This window comes from Oreochromis niloticus, linkage group LG5, assembly GCF_001858045.2.
Source record: "Oreochromis niloticus isolate F11D_XX linkage group LG5, O_niloticus_UMD_NMBU, whole genome shotgun sequence".
Classification (NCBI taxonomy): domain Eukaryota; kingdom Metazoa; phylum Chordata; class Actinopteri; order Cichliformes; family Cichlidae; genus Oreochromis; species Oreochromis niloticus.
The window spans coordinates 5,769,798-5,790,183 of record NC_031970.2 but is presented as its reverse complement, the minus strand read 5'-3'; the positions used below and the strand labels follow the sequence as shown (position 1 = coordinate 5,790,183).

The 20,386-nt window shown below is 41.2% G+C and overlaps 2 protein-coding genes across 3 annotated transcripts; both read left to right on the top strand.

Annotated features, from left to right (window-relative positions):
• The first annotated feature begins 1,205 nt into the window (after positions 1 to 1,205).
• sp7 (Sp7 transcription factor) lies at positions 1,206 to 9,863 on the top strand. 2 transcript variants are annotated; one of them, XM_003451831.5, is made up of 2 exons: positions 1,206 to 2,207; positions 3,411 to 9,863. In XM_003451831.5, exons 1-2 carry the CDS (start codon positions 2,187 to 2,189, stop codon positions 4,758 to 4,760), a joined length of 1,371 nt encoding a protein of 456 aa, XP_003451879.1. In that variant the 5' UTR covers positions 1,206 to 2,186; the 3' UTR covers positions 4,761 to 9,863. The 2 variants fall into 2 exon arrangements, with proteins under 2 accessions (XP_003451879.1, XP_005456445.1); XM_005456388.4 differs by having other exon boundaries at positions 1,207 to 2,222.
• Positions 9,864 to 14,961: 5,098 nt separating this feature from the next.
• Positions 14,962 to 20,232, top strand: tarbp2 (TAR (HIV) RNA binding protein 2). Its single transcript, XM_013275490.3, has 7 exons — positions 14,962 to 15,177; positions 16,684 to 16,998; positions 17,147 to 17,216; positions 17,320 to 17,437; positions 17,899 to 18,026; positions 18,262 to 18,457; positions 19,387 to 20,232. The coding sequence occupies exons 1-7, from the start codon at positions 15,125 to 15,127 to the stop codon at positions 19,542 to 19,544; spliced, it is 1,038 nt and encodes a 345-aa protein (XP_013130944.1). The 5' UTR covers positions 14,962 to 15,124; the 3' UTR covers positions 19,545 to 20,232.
• The last annotated feature ends 154 nt before the right edge of the window (positions 20,233 to 20,386 follow it).

Below are 20,386 nucleotides of genomic sequence, written 5' to 3'. Positions count from 1 at the left end.
CACCAGTAAGAGACCATGTGTCAAATGAGAGAGGAGAGAAATACCCCTGAAAGTGTCAAAAGACCGCCACGTAGAACACATAGATAGATAGATAGATAGATAGATAGATAGATAGATAGATAGATAGATAGATAGATAGATAGATAGATAGATAGATAGATAGACATTTCATCATTTTGCCCTCAGTTCATAGTGGGCTCTGTAAGTTTATATGACTGCGAACACAGTATTGTAGGAGTGTGTGACAGTGTGAACTATCGCATGTTGTGGCCTTTGTTCTTCCACTCACACTCCTTCTGGAATAAGAAAATAAAGCGATGAAGGTCAGTTGGAGAGCAGACTGCCAAATATAGCCGCTGTGTTCATGTGAGGGCCAGACTCTCCAGAACGACAAGCCCAGCTCTGACCATGCCCTGTAATTGAGGAGAAAATAAGGACAGAAATTATATGTTTATTTTTGACAACAATTTTAATCTTCTGTGCTCTCCTTCAGAAAACGAGACGCCCACAAAAAGGCGCTGAGATTCTGCCTTACTCGAGACTCAGAGTTGAGTTTTTGACTTTTTCAACAGTGAACAAAATCCGTCAAATGAACGTGGCCTGTCGTGTAGGGAAGCCTCAGTAGAAAAAATTAAAATTAAATCAAAACCAAACAACTACTGACATGTATATTTATTCCCCATTTATAACACAGTTATTGTACTGTAAACACAGCAAACATCATTACTTTAACCTTCATTTAGGCCTGCTTACCCACAGATTCCACTCTATTTAAATCCAAATGTTTTTATAATAATAATAATCTGTAAAAGCCCTTCATTCACTCTTGGGTTCATGTTATGATCCATAAATGTACAGTTTTTAATTTATGTTCAATTTTCCTTGATCTAACACATTTACATAATGTGTATGAATTTTTATCTTTATATATTTATGCATTGAAAAGAATCAGCTGAAGAGTTAAATCTGGCAGGTTTGTGATAATATAATAATTTGGATATAATGGAAAGCAACAGAATTAACCTCTTAACAAATAGTAATTTATAGTTTATGTTTTGTGAATCTAAATGGAGTCTAACATGCAAAGAGACTGCTGCAGTCAGTTTAAAAGCAGTTTGGGAGCAAACTTGTTTTAAGCTGGCAAACTTAAAACAAATTGAAAAATTTATCCAACAGCCCATTTTTTTAACTAACAATTTTCCTGTGTTAACATAATATTTGAAATACTTTGGAGCATTTTTGTTTTTTAGGCAAGACATATTTCTTACATATTTCTGGATTTTCAATTTTTTTCTTAATCTTAATCTTTCATTTCTTCCTCTGTTTCCCACTTTAAGGAAACAGTCTTCTTCTTTTTTGGTCTTTTTTTTTAACTAAGCCGTTTTAATTCATTTTATTTGATGTGATAATCTTTTCTTTATTTTATTTAATGACTGGGTCCTTTTCTTCTTCGCATGCCTCTGTAGCTTAACCTCTTTAACCATCACAGTTAATGTCTGAAAAGGCAGTTAAATGCGTTTAAGAATATTGGAAACAGAGAGAGGGTTGAAACCAGAATAATAAAATCTCTGATAGAAACCACAGACTCGGTCAACTCATTTTTTTTTCTTCTTTTTAAATTTATGTGGCAGAGGCTACACGTTCTTTTGTTATTTTGCTCTCTCGGAGAAGAAGCAGAAGAGAAAGCTTCGGTCGTTTCTCACTTTTTATTTGCAGTTTTGCAGTTTAGTGTCTAACACAGCCAACTTATAACGCGAGCGTCTCTATAGACGAGACCATCCAGATAATTCTCTGAGGGGATGTCAAATGTAGTCGTTTCCTTCAGACTCCACTGGACTAATCCCAGTGGAAAAAATAATGCCAGTGAAATTGAAATAATGTCCACACTGTGATTGATGACTAACCCATTCATGCATTTATATTGAAAAATGATTCGACACTCTCGTTTGGGGAGGTGGGATGTCCTGATTTTAGCCACCAATCTCCGTCCATTTTCCTCCGGCTCTGGGTTTTTATTGCTTCTTAGCGAGTCTTCAAAGAGCCCATAGCCTGTAATTAGGGGGCGGGACCCGAGTGCCTCAAAACACTTCCCCGCGTTAGAGCCCAACTTCTTCCAAACTGTCCCGGGACTCTGAGCTGCGCTGCTCCCACTCCCCTCAGCTTCCTAAGGATTTTGTTTCTCAGGGATGGCCGCATCTATTCTGGAGGTAGGGAATGTAATTGTAAGTAGCTTTTCATTTCTCTCCTTCTTAATACAAACTTTTGATGGTGGAATATTTATAAGAAAGTCGTGCAGTTATTAAGGAAGAAACTTTCAGTAGTTTAGTTTCAGGTCGTCTCATAGGTTATTATACATAGTGAGAGAGAAAAAATAAGAGTGATAAAAGAGATTTAAATATACTAAAGGCCGTGAAACATTTCTATTCACAACGAGACTTTATTTGCACAAGTTTGGCGTTTCCTTAAGATGTGATTGCTCATTATCTGGGAACTGTCAGAGGTGCAAGACATGAAGATAGCAGGTACTGTAGGGGCAGCAGGCTAGTTCATCTTAAAGGATGTCACGATTTTTCATTACTTACAAAACAGAGGAAAATCTGCAGGAAGAATGGAGTTAAACCAGAGTTTGTTGTGTCAGAAAGTGAATGAACGGGGAGTGAGTCAGGTTTATAGATAAAAGTTAGCAGAATATTTGATTTTTAACCACGGATATTAAAAGTTACATGTAGTTACAGATGTGTCACAGCTGGTTTTATAAAGTTGACACCTCAGCGCACAGTTTAAACAGAAATACAGGAATATAAGCGTGATGTTTTATTAGTTATATCCATGTGTAAACTGTGCATCCAGCAGAAAGTCTATGAAATGTTCTGCTGTAGCGTTAGGTACTTGCCACGTGGGAACCTAAAATATATAAAATTAAATTCTTGTGACATGTTTGAGTCAAATATATAATCTGATGTAATCGGTTCAGTTCAAAAATGGCACATTTTTTGCTTTCTAGATAATAAGACCACGAATGAGAACAGTAGCTCATTGCCATGATGGCAGTTTGATGACCTGGTACATATTTAAATCGTCTGTATGAGGAAAACTGTAAATTCAGGTGGTTTTTTGTATTTTTAAAGCAAATATAAATGTTAAATTAATTTAAGCTGGTCGAAAGCAGTTTGAGCAAAACTAAAAGTGAGGGAGTTCCTCCTTTGCTGAGCAGAGCAGAAACTTTACAAACACAAACATCCACTGCTTAAAATTGCCGTGACCACTTAGAAAACAGAGAGAGGAGGAAAAGGCAGCAGTGGCAGTCACACATACGTTTTTTATTAGAGTTGACACTGACAGAAGCGGCAGCAGCAAGCAGCCATTTCCTGCAGACAGTCTCATTTTCTCCCGTGTCTCCTCCTCCCCAGGAAGACGCACGCTATGGCTCCAGTCCTCTGGCTATGTTAACAGCTACCTGCAACAAGTTTGGCAGCACCAGCCCTGTCAGGGATTCAGCTACACCCGGTAAGACTGGCAGCACCTCTCCAGTAAAGAAGCCCTACAACATGACCTCTGACCTTCAGACAGCCAAGAACGGGCGGACCACAGACAGCAGTGGCCTGGCAGACTCCTACACTGGCTCCTTCACTTCAGCTGGAGGAGGAGGAGGTGGCGGCCTGCTTACACCCACTGGAAGTCCCCCTCCTTCAGCCGGAGGCTACACTACAGAATATAACCCTTTCTCTCACTCCTTCCAGACTTCGGTCTCACAGGATCCGTCTCTTTTAGTGTCCAAGGCCCATGCTACAGCCGATTGTCTCACCAGTGTGTATACTTCGCTGGATATGACACACCCCTATGGCTCGTGGTATAAGGCTGGTATCCACCCTGGCATAACTGCTGCTCCAGCTAATGCTACATCTTCCTGGTGGGATGTCCATCCCAACTCCAACTGGCTGTCAGCAACCCAGCCCCAAGCAGATGGAGGTCTGCAGGCCTCCCTGCAGCCTGTGGCACCACAGGCATCCCTTAGCCCACAGCTGCCCAGTTACAGCACCGATTTTACACCACTTAACCCAGCTCCTTACTCCTCCGTGGGACTGGGCTCCTCCTCACATCTCCTCCAACCTTCCCAGCACATGCTGCCCCAGGACATGTACAAGCCCAAACCTGTGCCAAGTGCAGGGCTAATTGAGAATCCCATGGGCCTAAAGCCTGCTAGGGGATCAGGGGGCTACAGCGGAGGGGCTACACCCACCCGGTCTTCATGCGACTGCCCCAACTGCCAGGAGCTGGAGAGGCTGGGAGCCTCTGCTGCATCCCTGAGGAAGAAACCAGTGCACAGCTGCCACATCCCAGGCTGTGGGAAAGTCTACGGCAAGGCCTCCCACCTAAAAGCCCACCTGCGCTGGCATACCGGCGAACGGCCCTTTGTTTGCAACTGGCTGTTCTGCGGGAAACGTTTCACCCGCTCTGATGAACTGGAGAGGCATGTGCGCACCCACACGCGGGAGAAGAAGTTCACCTGTCTACTGTGCAACAAGCGTTTCACACGCAGCGACCACCTCTCAAAGCATCAGAAGACCCACGCAGATTCTGCAATGCAGGGCAAAGCTGTAGCTGTGGAGGGAGACACAGATTCTAGGAGCGAAGAGACCACAGAGCTCAACTCCAGCGCTGTACCTACCAATCCTGTCGCTGACCAAATCACCAACGGAGATGAGAAGACTGGCACGCCTAACGGGGTGGAGAACAGCAGTGGATTGTTGGAGATCTGACTTGATGAAGTCTTGAAATTTTAGAGGTGTTTTCTTTTCTTCTTTTTTTTTTAAATAGGAAAAAAACTCACCTTACAAACACAAAACTGTATTTTATTTCAAGACATACAAAGGAGACAGTGTTTGAAAAGACTTGATATGATACAGGACTGATAAAGGTAGAAATCACTTCATTTTCTCTGGACCACACACACACACACACACACACACACACAAGCATAAATATGACCAAGCCTGCAAACATATAGCGATCTTCAAATGTATGCAGACACACACGCACAAATATGAGCAACCGAGAGATAAATGAACACAATATGCACATGTGAACAGGAATAACTATGAGCAAATGTGCAAACATCCATAATGCATGCATGCAGGGGGATACACAAAAGTACGTCTGCTCGGAAACACATACAAGTAAACATGCTCGTGCACAAATTTTGTAGCCTACACACATTTTCTGCCTTTCAAATGAGACAAACCACTGGGGAAATTTAATCTGCAAAAGCAGAAGGAAAAGAGCTCTGAAGCCGCAAAAGGAAAGTAGTTTTAAAACGAGACTTATGGTCAGGATGATGGAGTCGATGAAGCATTGCATGCCTAGAGAAAAATCTGATTTACAGCTGTACTTTGATACTTATTCATTATTCTTGAAACAATCAATGGACAGTCTACACTTACAGCTTCTTGTTGCCAAAGACACTCTGTTGTACAAGGTATTGCATTTCACCTTTGTTTGCTGTTTGCTTCTTACCATGTCTAATTTAATTTCATATTTACTTTAATAATCTAATTTATGTCTTAAATTATACACATGAAAGATTATCTTGCACCTGCAGGAAATACCTGAAGAAAAAAAAAAGAATGCAAGATGGTTGAAGCCGGCCAAAAATAAAATGAAATACATTAAATTAAGACTTTTTTTTCTTATTTATTAGCTATAAGGAAGAGTTTGGGGGTTGTTTTAAAAGTTTTATTTATAAACCTTGAAGTTAAATGTGCGTGTAAACTAATTCTTATATAATCTTTTAATTGTGAAGTCTTCCACACCTGGCACAATAATGATCAATAAGGGCTTTCTTCCTTGTTTGTGCATACTATACATTGACAACAGTATATAGATATGTATATAGGTGTGTTATTTTTTTATGCATTTTCTATGTTTTGTATAACTTTCCACAAGAAATGATGTCTAGAACGCTTTGGTTACAACAACAAAGAACGTAAAGTAAAAGCTTAATTTTTTTGGTTATTAATTTTGTTATTTTGGCAGAACTGAAGTCCCAGTGTTTGCTGACTTGTTGTGAAATGAGTGTAAAAGATACTGTAAATAGCGATGAAGCATGGTATACATGTTGTAAGGTTTATGGTGTGGAATAATGACAATTTTGGTGCTTTTAAGAGTAAAAAAAATTTGAAAGAGATTTTTTTTTCTTTTCTTGTGTTGTTCCTACACAAAATCCTTCAGAGAGGAAGCTTTAACATGAAGATGGAAATAATGAGAAGCAATTGTTCCTTGAGCCTTTACGTTATCATTTTATCGCACTTTATCCCCTTCTCTCGCCTCACTTCACATCATTCGTTTCATATCTTACTGTATTTCCACCCCAGCCTGGCTAACCAAATACTTTCATTATCTTTTGCAGCACAAACAAAGCTGTTCACTGAATTGGAGTCTTAACTCCACACAATGACCCCCTTTCAGAGATCCACTGTAGTTACACTCAAGACAATTACTCCACTCTCCAGCTCGAGAGGGGTAATTACTGAGAGCGATGCTCCAGGAGAGAGGAGAAGAGGGGATTAGGACAGGGGAGCTGTGGTTGTATTGTTTATCCAGGGAGGCGGTCAAACAAAGAACCCCAATTAAGGCAGGATGCGGGACGAAAGACACGATGTGGAGATACAGACGCTGAGAAGCCGAGCCGATCACCAAGCATCTTTTAAAACGCCTCTCTTTTTCTCTGCCACTTTTCCTGAGTTTGAGGAAGAGTTAAAGTCACAACAAGTGGCACTTGTTTGTCTTTCTCACCACTTTCTTGTCAGGTTACTCAGGCTTTTCCAGACTAATAAAAATACTTTAGGAGGGCAGATTTCCCGCTGTGTTTTAAAAGAGAGATAGCCTCAGGATAGACCAAATGAGGCCACAGATATGTGCACCAGTAGCAGTGCCAGACAACAATGATTTAAGGAGCTAATCTTTATCATAATTAAGCATATTTCCAACAAGATATAGCAACTCAGGCAAGCACACATGACAAATTTAGAGATATGGTCAAGTTTCATGAAAAATCTCATTTCGTAACCAATTAAAATAAATTAAACTACAACAGGAAACAAAACACTGGCTTCATAAAAGTAAAGACTTTCATGACAGAAGTGAAGAGGAGACCTGCACTGTTTGAACCCCCCTGAATCTACTGACTCTACTATTGTAACATTTACACTTCCCAGGCTGCATGGTTCCAATTTAGGGCTTCTAATGAGCTGTAGTTGAGGTCAATTTATATAAAACGTCCCAGGGCCGACTCTGTCATCAGGGGCCGACATGTTTATGGTGGTCTGAAGTGGGCACACGGTCGAGTCCACAACATAAAAGGCAAACATGGGGAATGAGGTATGGGTAGGGTGTGTCAGGCCAGCGAGTGAGGGTGGGGGGGTTAAGAAGACGGTCAGTGGCTTTTAAAACCTCTGCTGCTACTGGTATTTTCTGCCTTTTTAAAACACACTGCCTTTGCAGTGGTGGTGGTATACTGTAGCCTTAACTTTATTTTTACTTCTTTTATTTAGAAAGCCAGGAAACATTAAGTGTTTCTTCAAATAACGGCGTAAAAAGAAAATATACATGCAGTGACACATAGAGGCAAAAAGCAGAAGCTGGGACAATCTGTTCCATATGGTTTGCCCACAAGTGCCCATTTGCTCCATTTACAAAATCAAAAGCAGACTTAATAAGACTAAAAAGGTTATTCCAGAGGATCTAGACACACCTGCTTAAGCCATCACGCAACTAATTTCCGATCTAACAAAAACAAAGAAGCAATTTTAGAATATTTCCTCGCCCGGTGTTTTGTTAAGCGTTGACGACTCGATGAGTTACGCAAACTCAAGCTTAATGAATTACTCCGGGGAGGGGATCAGATTCCAGTTCATTAGAAGTGGAAAGCCCTCATCGTGATGTGTTGAACAAAATGCTAATTAACCTCTTTTCCTGCTATTATCCGGTCCTAACTGATTAGTCAAGTAAAACAATGGGCTGTGTTCTGACATAGCCACAGGCACAAGTACCCCTACCTCTACCTGCCAGCGTGTGCAGGAGGGGGTTTGTGAGAGGCAGGACAAAAGCGCAGGTGTCTGCAGGTGTGCCTGGGTCTCTGTGGCGGACAGCGGGCTGAAATGGGAAAGAATGTCAGCATGCCCAGAGGCTCAACAGCCAGGCTGCAAGTAAAAACAAGATAAGGGTTTAGTGGCAAAGTGGAAAGGTAAAGTGACCTGAGTGAACCATGACCCAAAGAGCAAAAGAGGTCAGGCTAAACGAAACAAAGGTAAAGGAGGAAGACATTACAGGTGACAGAGGGCAAGAGGTAAAAAGGTCAAGCATGCTTTGCTGATGTACTTTATGCTGAATTGTTTTATCTTTTTTAGCAATTCTTTACGTGGCTGAAGAGGAAACTACACTATGAAAAGGTTCAATGTACAAAAGATGTGTCTCAGTGATTAAGCATCTTTGTGGTTTTTGCTTTATTTGTGCAGTAAATTCCACTCAATCCCAATCCTGCGTCCTACTGCATTACTTCCTAAATCTCCTCGCTGTACTACGCTCACTGTTACACTGGCGATCGAGGTTTGGCCGGCCTTGATGTTAATGAATCAAGTATAAGCTGTGCGCCTCACACCATCAAACTTGTAATGCTCCTCATATTTCCAACGCTAATCTTACAATATTAAAGCTTTTTTTTTCCTAGTCTGTGAAGTTCCTTTAAAGTTTAAAAAGAAGTGCTCCCTCACTGCCCAACGCACCAAATGCACCACTAAATGAGGCCATTTTGTTTATAGGAACTGTGGGAGGGTTGTGGGTGACTCTGTGCCCCTTTAAAAAGATAATATGCTTCCCATTTAATGGCCTCCGGATGACAAATTGCTTCCAGGGGAAAATTAGGTTAAGAAAATTGCATGTGTGACACGTAAAGAAATATCTGCTCAACTTAGGATGTTTGGCATCCATAAGTCAAATATGCGCAGCAGTAGGTGCAGTTGTGATTCTTTGAAGAAAAAAAAAAAACACACACACACATTTGCTTACGGGGTTTGAATGAGGCGCACACTTTGGCTGTTTGTCAATAATCACGTACGCCCCATCCTGATTGTCTTCGCGTGCAGATCACAGCTTTAACAGAATCTATCATGAGGACATATACAGCAAAGCACGGTTTACCCCATTTTTACCACGATGGAAAGTTTCTTTCTTTCAAGACAAGCAGGCCTATATCTCTTGGAGCTGGTTGGAAAACCACTCAGAAAATTGATGGCCCATTATAACCTAATACCGTTACAAATATCTAGAGCACCATTAAAGTGTTCTTTCCTTTTGAAAATGCTTACTATCTTGACGGTATTCTGACTGACACAGAGCCCAAACCATCCTTGTTTACTTTTTTTTAAGTTCAAGCCACTAAATACTTCCTTGGAACATTTAAAGTGAAGGGATTTAAGAGAGACAGTGCAGAGAAGGGGTGGCGGAGGTGTAAAAACCCACAGCTCTCAGGAGAAAAGGTAGAGAAAACAGAGTCGGGGAGAACCGCCACTGAAAGAACAGCAGTAAGTGAGAAAAAGAACGGAGTCCAATAGTAAATGAATCTGGATGCGAATCAACAGAATGAGGAAACTGAAGAAGGAAAAAACAGTCAGGGAGGAAGGAGGGAGAAGAGAGAGAGAGACAGAGAGTCAAAATGCAGAAGGAGAACTGAGCGATTTGGGTTGGAAGTGGGAGCTGGGAGCCAGGGTTGGCAGGGTTTGGTGGAGGAGTGTGGTGGTTCAGAAGTCCTCCAGCGCGAGGCGCCAGTGTGTCCGGCGGGGGCCCTGACCATGAGCTGCCTCACCCCCCCAGAGCCACGGCCACAAACCCCCTCTCCCCTTCACCACCACCACCACCGCCACCCATCCAACCCAAAACCCACTGGCAGGCAGCGCTTCACTGAAGCTGCTGCTGCTGCTGCATGTTTATTTAATATTCTGAAGAAATTGAAATATCTTTGCGGGTTAACACACATACATACACAATTACATATCACTCACTCACACATACATACAAGCGCGCATACATTCACACACATTACCACCACAATATATAAATAAATAAAGTCGAGTAATAACGTTCTCTTGATCTGTGGCCAAGAGCGGAGTCGGAGAAAATCTTTTTCAAATGGTGTTTTCAGAAGCGCGGAGGGAGGAGCGTGAATGTCTGACACTGCGTGTTGCCTGAGCATGTCTCAGTCTGGTTCCCTCAGAGAAAGAGAGAACATTCACAGCAAAAGATACTCCCAGTATGACAGAAACACAGAAAATTAACCAAAGCCGAATGTGTGACTGTGCTGATATATTCAAACGACAGCTTGTGGATCGTGTAGATTCAGTGAAAAAGAAAAAAAAAATCACAGGTTGGGCAATTTAGCCACTCTGAGTGTGTGGTCCATGAATGAGAGCATGTATACGAGGTGTTTGAGAAGTGTTAAATGAACAAATGTGCATGCCAGCTTTTTTTTTCTGTGTGCGTGAGTGAATGTATGCACGCACGCACATCCATAATGAGTGTGCGATCATTACAAAGCAATTCCTTCAGACAGAAATCCCTTAAACAGCCTTGGTTTTGGTCTTCATGCTATCCCCCTTCTGTCTCCTCTCTCCTCAACAGCCACCAACCACTGCTGCTGCCAAAAATAACACAGGAGCGCCACTCGAACCCGCGCCTCACCACAGCACAGCCTGGCCGCAAGAGAAGGATCAAAACACACACAAAAAAGGAAACACATCATATTGTGGAAGGAGGGAAAAAGAGCAGCTCGGGGCTTCAAGATATCTACTGATGATTTTGGCAAGCAAAGAACCACACATACTAATGCACCAGGCCAAGGCAGGGAAAAGGAAAGTGTGTTTGTGGATGTGCGCATACAATTTGGATGAAGTATACTGTAACTGCTAAGAGATGGCATTCATCGCTGATCTCATTCAGTCAAGGATTTAACCACAAGCTCAATAAAAACGCTTACATTATCACATTATAGGTCAATAAATTGGAGCCTTCAGCTGATAAATAAAGTCTCAGAGAATAAGACAAATTAACACTGTAAGTATGAGTAATGAGGAGGAGGGGTGCACTCCGGTCACAGATACTCAGGTCAGTGATAAATCACGCTGCTCGGATTGTAGGTTTAGGAGTTCAAATGGGAGGCAGCTCTACTCATTGTCATGGCCAGTTCACTTTGTGTTGCGTTTGGCAAAGCGGGCTTATCCACACTGACACGCTGATGCCAGTGGACGAAGTTTTCAGAGCTCTGGTTCGACAGTGGCCAGCAGGGCTTTGCAAGCACACCATCATGGGATTAATTGTTGATCCCCGGAATTAAAGATAATTCATGGAAAGGTGGAAAATGCTAATAAAATAAAACATTTTACGAAAGCGCTGCTACATAATTTGGAAAGGAGACTCTGACGTTGTGGGTTCAGATGATTTCTGGGGTCTGCACGGTTCCTTTGGCTATTTATGAAGACACATCTTTCCAAACCAAGCAGGGAAAAAGATCCCAAATTAATAGAGCTGCCTGACTGTAATATCATTGTAAAAACATTTACTTGGGTAAATTATTTTTCATTGTAATCTTTTAAAATAAATTAAAAGTGCTGAAAATGTTTCTTTTGAAAGTTTATAACCTTTTTTATTCCATGGAGAGGTTTAACTCTGAATGTTTTCAGAATAAACACTTTGGGGCATATCTGATTTCAAAAACTTATTTTCAGCTTTAGGGTGGTCAGTCCACTACACGAAAGGAATTTCTCGTGTTGCCACGTTGGTCTGTAGTGGATATGACAGGTGCTGGACATCCCAGGGACCCGACAGGGAGGGCTGTCAGCGGGGGAAATCTATAGCTAACTGTCGCCCTCTTCTGGTTACATTTAGGAACGCCAAATCATACACAGTTCAGCTACCTCATGCAAAACATATAAAACTGTAGAAATGACTGTAAAAAATAAACTATAAGGCGATTTTTTATTTACAGGCTAAAACAAATACCTTAAAAGTTAAGTAACAAATGTAATTCAACGTGATGCAGGACTTCTCTGTTTTCTTACCAATCTGTTTTTAAATCCTCAGTGGCCTGCTGCACTTTTAAGACTTCACTACCGTGAAAGCGATCATTTACCAAAAAATGTGGACCATGTTCACAGTTTGGAGATGATGGCGCTGACAAAAGACAGCAGGCAGAGCTGAAGATGCTGAGATTTGAGCTGGAGATGAAGCTGCCAAGCAGGGGGAAAGATGAAGCCCACTGAGAAGATTCATAGATGCAGCGAGAAAGGACATGTAGTAGGGTGGTGTGACAGAAGACGATGGCTGTGTCCCAATTCAGGGTCTGCACGCTTGAAGTACGCGTTTCAAGTGCGATTACGTCACCGCCACGCGACGACGGCTGTCCCAATTCAAAGTGTACTTCAAATGCATACTCCAAATGCGCCGTCGATTTCCCCAAATATCAAGCGTGGTCCGGTGCACGCTTCCTGGCCCCATATATCCCACAATCCATAGCGCGGCGGTGGGTGTGGATAATTTTGCCGCAAAATACGGCAGAAGGGAGCGGCCGAAGAGTGAACTGTCAAAAGTAAGTACTGAATATGATGTCACTTATTTATGTGCGAATGTTTAAGAACATTAAAACATTACTGTTGGCCACATGTCGGGAAAGTTATGTGACATTAGTGATGTTTGTACTTTCAGCGTAAACTTGGTTTTAAAGCCTCTACTTCTAAATATATATATAGTTGACCTTAATCTTACAGAGAATGTGATGATTTTATGGATAATTAAAGTCAGTCATATATCCACAAACACAACAAGCTGAAAGTCAGTGATGCTGCTCGGTTTGCAGTCCTGAATATGACGGCACAAGCAGGATTCACTGCACTGTTAATGTTAGCTATGTTATATTGCTGCCTCTGTTCGGTGGTGTCGAGCCAAACGGACTTTAACGTGTGTTTGAACGAGCTGACGGTTCACTCGTTAAGCTGAAAGAAAGATGCTTTAATCACAGGAGTCACACATGTGTCCACTGGACCATCTGGGAACTCTTCTTGTTTAGCACTCGTAATAACACAAACACTAAATCCTCCTTCTCTTGTGCTGTTTTGTAGCAGTGTGTACACCTGAGACTGTCACCTGTCTGTCTGTCCTGCACTCTCTCTCTCTGTTTCTTTCTCTCTGATTGTGGAATAAAAGTATGAACATGTATTTATAAGTTACACTTGTGTTTGAATCCTGCAGCTTATCACACATTTGATTTCCATGTGTGACAACTGCAAGTGTCCAGAGTGAGGACAGACTGAGGGACCCACTGCTGCACATCATCTGTGAGGCTTTGCACCCCTGATGATCCACCAGGACAAACTCAGCAGTGTGTGAGGAAGAGGAGGAGGAAGAGCCAGCAGCAGCTGACAGATGGAGAGAATAGACAGACTGTTCCCTGTTTGTGAAGGACTGCTAGGAAAGTTTAACATAACTAATTGTCTGTCCTGAATCAGTCTTATTAGGTAATGTTCAAATAATGTTATCATTCCAGTGTTTTCAGTGTGAGAGAAAGTACTCAGAGCCTTCAAGTTACACAGTATGAAAGGCAGCAACAAGTTTAATATTCAGAAACCTAAAGTATGTATCAGCAGCAGAACGGAGCTAAAAATAAATGTTTGTTTCAGTTCTATGAAGCTTTGAGTATTTTGGATCAGTAGTGCTGCTGTGTTTGTTGCATCATATTGCTGTAATTGTTTATATGCTTTATATATTCTGAGGTAAGTTGATCCATAGTGTTACATCATATTCTATAAGGATGTTATGTGTTTGTAGACTTTCTGCCCAGTTTGACCCATTTAGCAGAAGTCAGCCTGTTTAAGGCTCTGATATCTATTCTGTATGAGTTAACGCAGTTATGACACGGTCTGATTTTCTCACCCAATAAAGGAATATTTCATATATCAGTCTGATCTTCATTCTATCAGAAACGGTTATCACAGCTCGTACATTTGCTTTTTACACATATATATATATAAGCATTGAGCCAAATTTAGTAATGCCAACATATTGAAAGAACAATGTTTGTCTCTTATATATAATACATCTGTATATACACTGTCAGAGATACTTGTCTTTGAGTGAAGATTTAAGGTGATAGGAAATATAAATAACTGCTACTTGCATCTTTGACCCAGAGTTCAAGATCATATATATATATATATATATATATATATATATATATATATATATATATATACAATACATATAATATTGTCCATATTATATTAACATCACCACAGTGAGATGACTTTAGTCTCATGAATAACATTAGCTAATTATTATTTACTAACTAATCTTGAAATGACTGTTCAGTACAGAAATGAAGCCCAACTATCATGTTTTACAGTCCTGTGGGCTCAACTAATCAAAGTGATGTCATGACAAAAATGAATGAACAACAAAACATTTTTTCTCCTTCATTTCTGTCACACAAAGCTGTATGAAACATTTCTCGCGGTTAGTATCATGGTTGCTAGGCAACCTGAACAGCACGACGAAGGCTAGATCGTCCCATTTCACAAGCCTCTCACTTCCGCACTTCCCGTACTTGTAGTACGCACCGTACGTAGTACGCGTAGTGCGCGTACTTCAAGCGTGCATACCCTGAATTGGGACACAGCCGATGCTACAGCAGATGGTTTGTTTGGCGCCCCCTACAGGGAACAGCCGAAAGAAGAATGTCTGACTTTTTGACCTCTCTGATGTGCATAAATACCTGGATTGACGCCTGTTGTATACTTCTGTCTGTACCATCCATAGAAAGAGATGTTTCGTGAAATCTCAGCGTTGAACGTGCTAAAAAAAAACAGAGGTTTCGCAGTGAGCCGCTGACGTCATATCCTCGCGCCAGAGGATTCCGCTGTTGTAGTCTGTCGGGGCGGCAGTGACGGGGGGGCTTCGCTTTATGCCGTCGCCTCATCATCTGTAAGGGGAAACAATAAACAGCGTCTGATGAAAGCAAGTGTCTGTTTTGGTGGGGGGGAACTGCCATCCGAAACCGACCGGCTCTGTCTGCGTGAAATAGGGAATGAACGACGAGACAGCATCGGACAGCTGGAAGAGAAACTCCGGGTGCTCCAGGTAAAGCTAAGCTAACAGCTCCCCCGGTCAGTCCACCACACTCCTCCTCCAGTAACAAACAAGATGAGAAGGCTGGCTTTTAGTAGCGTTTCAGAAACAGAGCTGTAAACACGAACTGCTAGCATTTTTTTTTTCCTGACAGCTGCACGTTGCAAAACTGTGACGCCAGAATGACGGCATCGGGTCGTCTGCAGACTTTGGTGACATCCATGCTCTTTTACTCCGTTTCCACACTGTATTCAGACTCTTCGATAATAAAGTAGCTACACTCACACTGAAAACTTTGTAAGCTTCCCCTTTCCGATAGAAAAGTGACTATTAATCTATAATTAGATCAGTGATGGCTGTATTGATCTACAGCACGTGCATTAAACACGAAATTCAGATCTCCACTAAAGAAAGTTTTTTTGTTGTTGTTGTTGTTGTTTTTTGTCTAAGTCTATCCATGTCTGAGGACCTGAGCTCCATAGAGCTTATCTAGTAGTAACACTGAAGGATACCCTTCATTATTAAAGCACATGTTTTACCTCTCATCCGAGAAGCTACGTCAGTTCTATGACCAAATGCTGGAAAGTCCCAGATTGTAAGCAACTGTTGATCATGTGGCTCATCACATGGGCCAAGGTGTGAAAAAGGGTGTGGGTCATTATCAGCAGAGGTTTCTTGTGAACCCATTGTGAGACCTTGCTTCACCCTATCATGTGAGTTACATGGGAAACTACACTATAGGTGGCAGAGAGTTCAAAGATGATGCTTCACAGTGGACATAGATGGCTTCGTTCACTCCTCTTTCAAACCGTCTGTCTTCTTTTGTCCAAAATGTGAATATTGACATCCTTGAAAGACTGACCTTTGACCTTTAGATGCAGACGTGCAGCCGAGTCTTGTCCTGTCGAGGTGGCTCTTCTGTGTTGTGCCATTTATGAAGTGGCTGTTTGGTTTCTCCAGTGAGAATGAAGCACAACTTTACACAGATGTTTTATGACCATTTTTGCAGCCATTTATTTTTATACAGATCAGACTTTGAAAACATTGCATTTTTCTTCTTTTTACTTAGTTTTTTATTCTACTCTTCTGTCTACATTATTTGACATTTTTGTCAACTTTCAGGTGAATTAAAGTCTCATTTAATTGGTGAATATAAGCATGGATATATGTAACTGTAATTGTTTCTGTAACTCTAATATGTCCAAGTTCTGTTTGAACCTGTGTTTTGTTTTACTTTTGAAGACAGAGAATTCAAAATATATAGAAAAAGTATCAAAAACATAGTTCCCCGTAATATTTAGTGAGATTTTTACTCTCCTAATAGTTTTTGTTTTAATTTTTGAGTGAATAAAAACTAAAATAAATATAGGTATGAAAATGAAAATAAATAATAGATAACAAAGTAAAACTATGAAGTTACACACAATATACTAAACCCTATATACAATTATTTTTCTTGTTTGTATGAAAAGGTGTTTCTGAAGAGTTTGTCTCATGCGAGGTTTTTCTCTTATGTAGTATTGAGCAAATGCTGGCTGTGAATCCCGGAAAGACGCCCATCAGTCTGCTGCAGGAGTATGGAACGCGGATAGGCAAGACCCCAGTGTATGACCTGCTGAAGGCCGAGGGACAGGCCCACCAGCCCAACTTCACGTTCCGCGTCTCCGTCGGAGAGATCAGCTGCACCGGCCAGGGGCCCAGCAAGAAGGCAGCCAAGCACAAAGCAGCTGAGGCTGCTCTGAAGATGCTAAAGGGAGGCCTCGGAGGTCCTGCCGGAGTTGGTATTGGAGTAGACGGGTTTATTGGGGTTGATGTGTCTACTGATGCAGATGGGTCAGTTTTTCTGTTTAATTTTTTTAAACATCCAATAAGCAGGCCAGCCTGAATGTTAAGAAGAGCATTTCAACACTTAACAAAAGTAAGATAGAGGTTTGTGTGGTTTCATTGTTACCTTTTTGTTTTTTTCTCAACATCTGTGTAGTGCCCAGTCAGAGATGAAGACCACAGGCACTTCACAGCAGTCTGAATGCAACCCTGTAGGGGCTCTGCAGGTAAATAAACGCAGACAGCTACCAAGGTTTCATTTTGCTGTCATTATTTCTGCGGCTTATAAATTTTCCAACTTTTGGTTTCTTTTTTACTTTGTTCTGCCAGGAGCTGGTGGTGCAGAAAGGATGGCGTTTGCCAGAGTACACAGTCACTCAAGAGTCTGGTCCAGCACATCGCAAAGAGTTCACCATGACCTGCAGAGTGGAGAGATTTGTAGAAATCGGTACGTGGCTTTGTTTCAATCTCTCAGCCTGCGTGCGCGTGTGTGTGTACCATGTTTACATATCTTTGTGGGGACAAAATGCCTGATCCACGAGTTTGCGGGCATTTTTGAGACTCAAAATGTGGTTTTAGTGTCAGGGTTACAGTTTGGTTAGTTGGGGTTAGGCATTCATTTTTAATGGTTAAGGTAAGCTGCTAGGAAAAGCATGATGTCAATTAGATGTCCCCACAAAGACATGAAAAACACAATTTTGTGTGTGGGTGGTGTGTGTTCACTAATTAAATATTTTTGATAGAAAACAGCTTAATAAAACTGAGCAAAATCATATATCTATTGTTACGCCTTTCACACTGGTCAACCAGTTTGTGACTTTCCTTGACTTACTCTCTTAAAGCATGAAAAACTTCAGAGATATCAAGCACATCCTTTGGTTTCTGATGCAATCTCCTCTTCCTCACCAGGAAGCGGTACATCTAAGAAGCTAGCCAAGAGAAACGCAGCAGCTAAGATGTTGTCACGCATACATGATGTCCCCGTAGATATGAGGACCAGCAATGATGCTGATGCAGAAGATGATACATTTACTATGGTGGGAATCAAACACTGCTACACTAACTGACAAATGTTTATTAAGCATCATTAGAGGAATTAGAGTTTACTTCACTTCTACGTAGTAACAAAATATTTTTTTAAATTTTATTTTTCTGTTTTTTCTGAAGCATTATTAATTTAGCATAATCTCTGATTCATATGCCCTGTTGTTACTCTTCTATCTCTGGGTTATGGCACATAATGACATTGTCCATTAATTCCTGCATGCACAGAACATGGGCAGCAGAGCGGAGTCGGGTAAAAGTAAAGGCTTCAGCTGCACGTGGGATTCTCTGCGCAACTCTGCCGGTGAGAAGATCCTCCAACTCCGCAGCCACCCTCTGGGCATGCCCTCTGATTCCAACTTCTGCTCTTTGCTCAGTGAACTGTCTCTGGAGCAGCGCTTTGATGTCAGCTACCTGGACCTAGGTGAGTTCACAGAGCGTACCTGTCACACTTCTCTCTTGCGTTCTTGCATTCTCATTAAAAGGAGGATGGTATTCAAAGCGTAAAGAGCCACTGCTGATGGGCCTGATGACAGGAAGAGCTGCATTTTTGTTAGTATCTGTTAAATATGGTAATTCAGTGGAGCTTTCACTGTGCTGCTTAAGATCAAACTTGTTAGGTTGTGAAAGCCTCTTACTGCTTTCACATCTGGTTTGCACCATCTGCACACACTATTTGCAGAGGATAAAGGGTAGATTTTGATGTCATGCCAAGAAACAAAAGGCAAGCTGTGTTGTGGTCGTTATTACTGTCACCAGATATTGAGGAAGTAGCCTGCAGCTGCTTGTTATCTTGGTTTTATGTAGAACCATTTTTTTAATGTGGACAGCTCTTCACCAAAACAACAGAGTTTAACGCAGCAGCTTTACATTTATGATTCGAATTATTATTGTTTGTTATCTCTGCTCGATTTATTTGTGTAATTAGCACACATTCTTTTTTTTTCTTTTTTTGTAGTATTAAAACCTGTCACGGCCGTTATTTTGTCCTCTACAAACTATATGATCTATGAAATCGTGACAAAAGTGTTAGTTTTTCTTAATATATGCAGTAGATGAGGCTAGTTATTACTATATTCTAATAGTTGCAGAGGACAGAGTGAAACTATATTCTAATACATGTTTTAGTTACAGTAGTTTTGATCATATTATTAATGTGCCTATATAAAATAACGGTACATTGAATCAGATGTACAGTATTAATAACAATGTTAGCTGTCAAATCTTTCATCCTGAAGTACACCATACATATGTTATGATATTATTTAAAAAGTAGCAGTAATCTCGTAAATATCTATTTTATAATAAAAATGAAGCTCTCGTGATTTTGTATTTTGTTCCTTCTGTTCTCAGAGGAGCGCAGTCTCAGCGGCCTGTGTCAGTGTCTAGTGGAGCTCTCCACGCAGCCAATCACCGTGTGTCACGGCTTCGCCCCAAACACAGACGGTGCCCGAGCCAACGCAGCCCACAATGCACTGCAGTACCTCAAAATCATGGCAGGAGGGAAATGACGAGCGTGTCAGCCCCCCCTCCCCCTCCCTCACAGACTTGAACTCACCACTACAAAATGCCATCATAAATTTCTACTTTGGATGACGGAGGCACTTTTGTGATGAACTCAAATAACATGAATTACCTCAAATTTAGAAATGAAGACTCTTTATGCCCCAAGATTTTTTTAAAAGTCCTATTGATGATGCCAATGAAGATTTAGTTGCCCCCCAAAAAATCACTTGACATTTACAATATTTATCACTAATTATGTATTTTTACTTTTTTTATATCACCCTATTTGTTTTCATCTGAATTTATAAATGGTGCTATCGTGGTAAACTCAACGTTGCAAATAACTCGAGATAAAATTCTGATGCCATGAAATGACCAGGGCGTGAAAGGGGTCTGAAGAAAATGGAGTGGAGTCATCCGTTCACTGCTGCTTTGTTAAATCCCGGTTTTCATGCACGGACCTAAAAAGAGCCCAGACTTGAAGACAAATTAAGAAAAAGAGACTGCTGAGTTATTGTCATAGGACAATCATCTTGAAGATTGACCATTTTACACACAAGTGTTGAAAAATGTTGGTTTTAGTATGAAAATAGTCCCCCTGTTGTGCTCATTTACATGCTTGTTCTTTGTTTGGGTCTGTTAGAGTAGGTTTATATGATTTAATGTTTAATAAACACATTATTTGTGGCTACACCTTTTGTCACCCTCTCTCTGAAACAGTCCACTTCTATTATTGTGCGGCCTTTACAATAGACCCCCCACCCCTCTGTTCTGATTGGTCAGTTGAACTGATACAGTGGTATCTGAAATCCCAGTGTCTTTACGATAATGTTTTTAATTTTGTGGG

Excerpts from the sequence above, each read along its gene's own strand:
- tarbp2 (XM_013275490.3), top strand. The coding sequence starts at position 15,125 with ATGAACGACGAGACAGCATCGGACAGCTGGAAGAGAAACTCCGGGTGC. Across the intron at positions 17,217-17,319 it reads ACCCTGTAGGGGCTCTGCAG|GAGCTGGTGGTGCAGAAAGG; the intron begins GTAAATAAACGC and ends TTGTTCTGCCAG. Across the intron at positions 17,438-17,898 it reads GGAGAGATTTGTAGAAATCG|GAAGCGGTACATCTAAGAAG; the intron begins GTACGTGGCTTT and ends CTTCCTCACCAG.
- sp7 (XM_005456388.4), top strand. The coding sequence starts at position 2,187 with ATGGCCGCATCTATTCTGGAGGTAGGGAATGTAATT. Across the intron at positions 2,223-3,410 it reads TGGAGGTAGGGAATGTAATT|GAAGACGCACGCTATGGCTC; the intron begins GTAAGTAGCTTT and ends CCTCCTCCCCAG.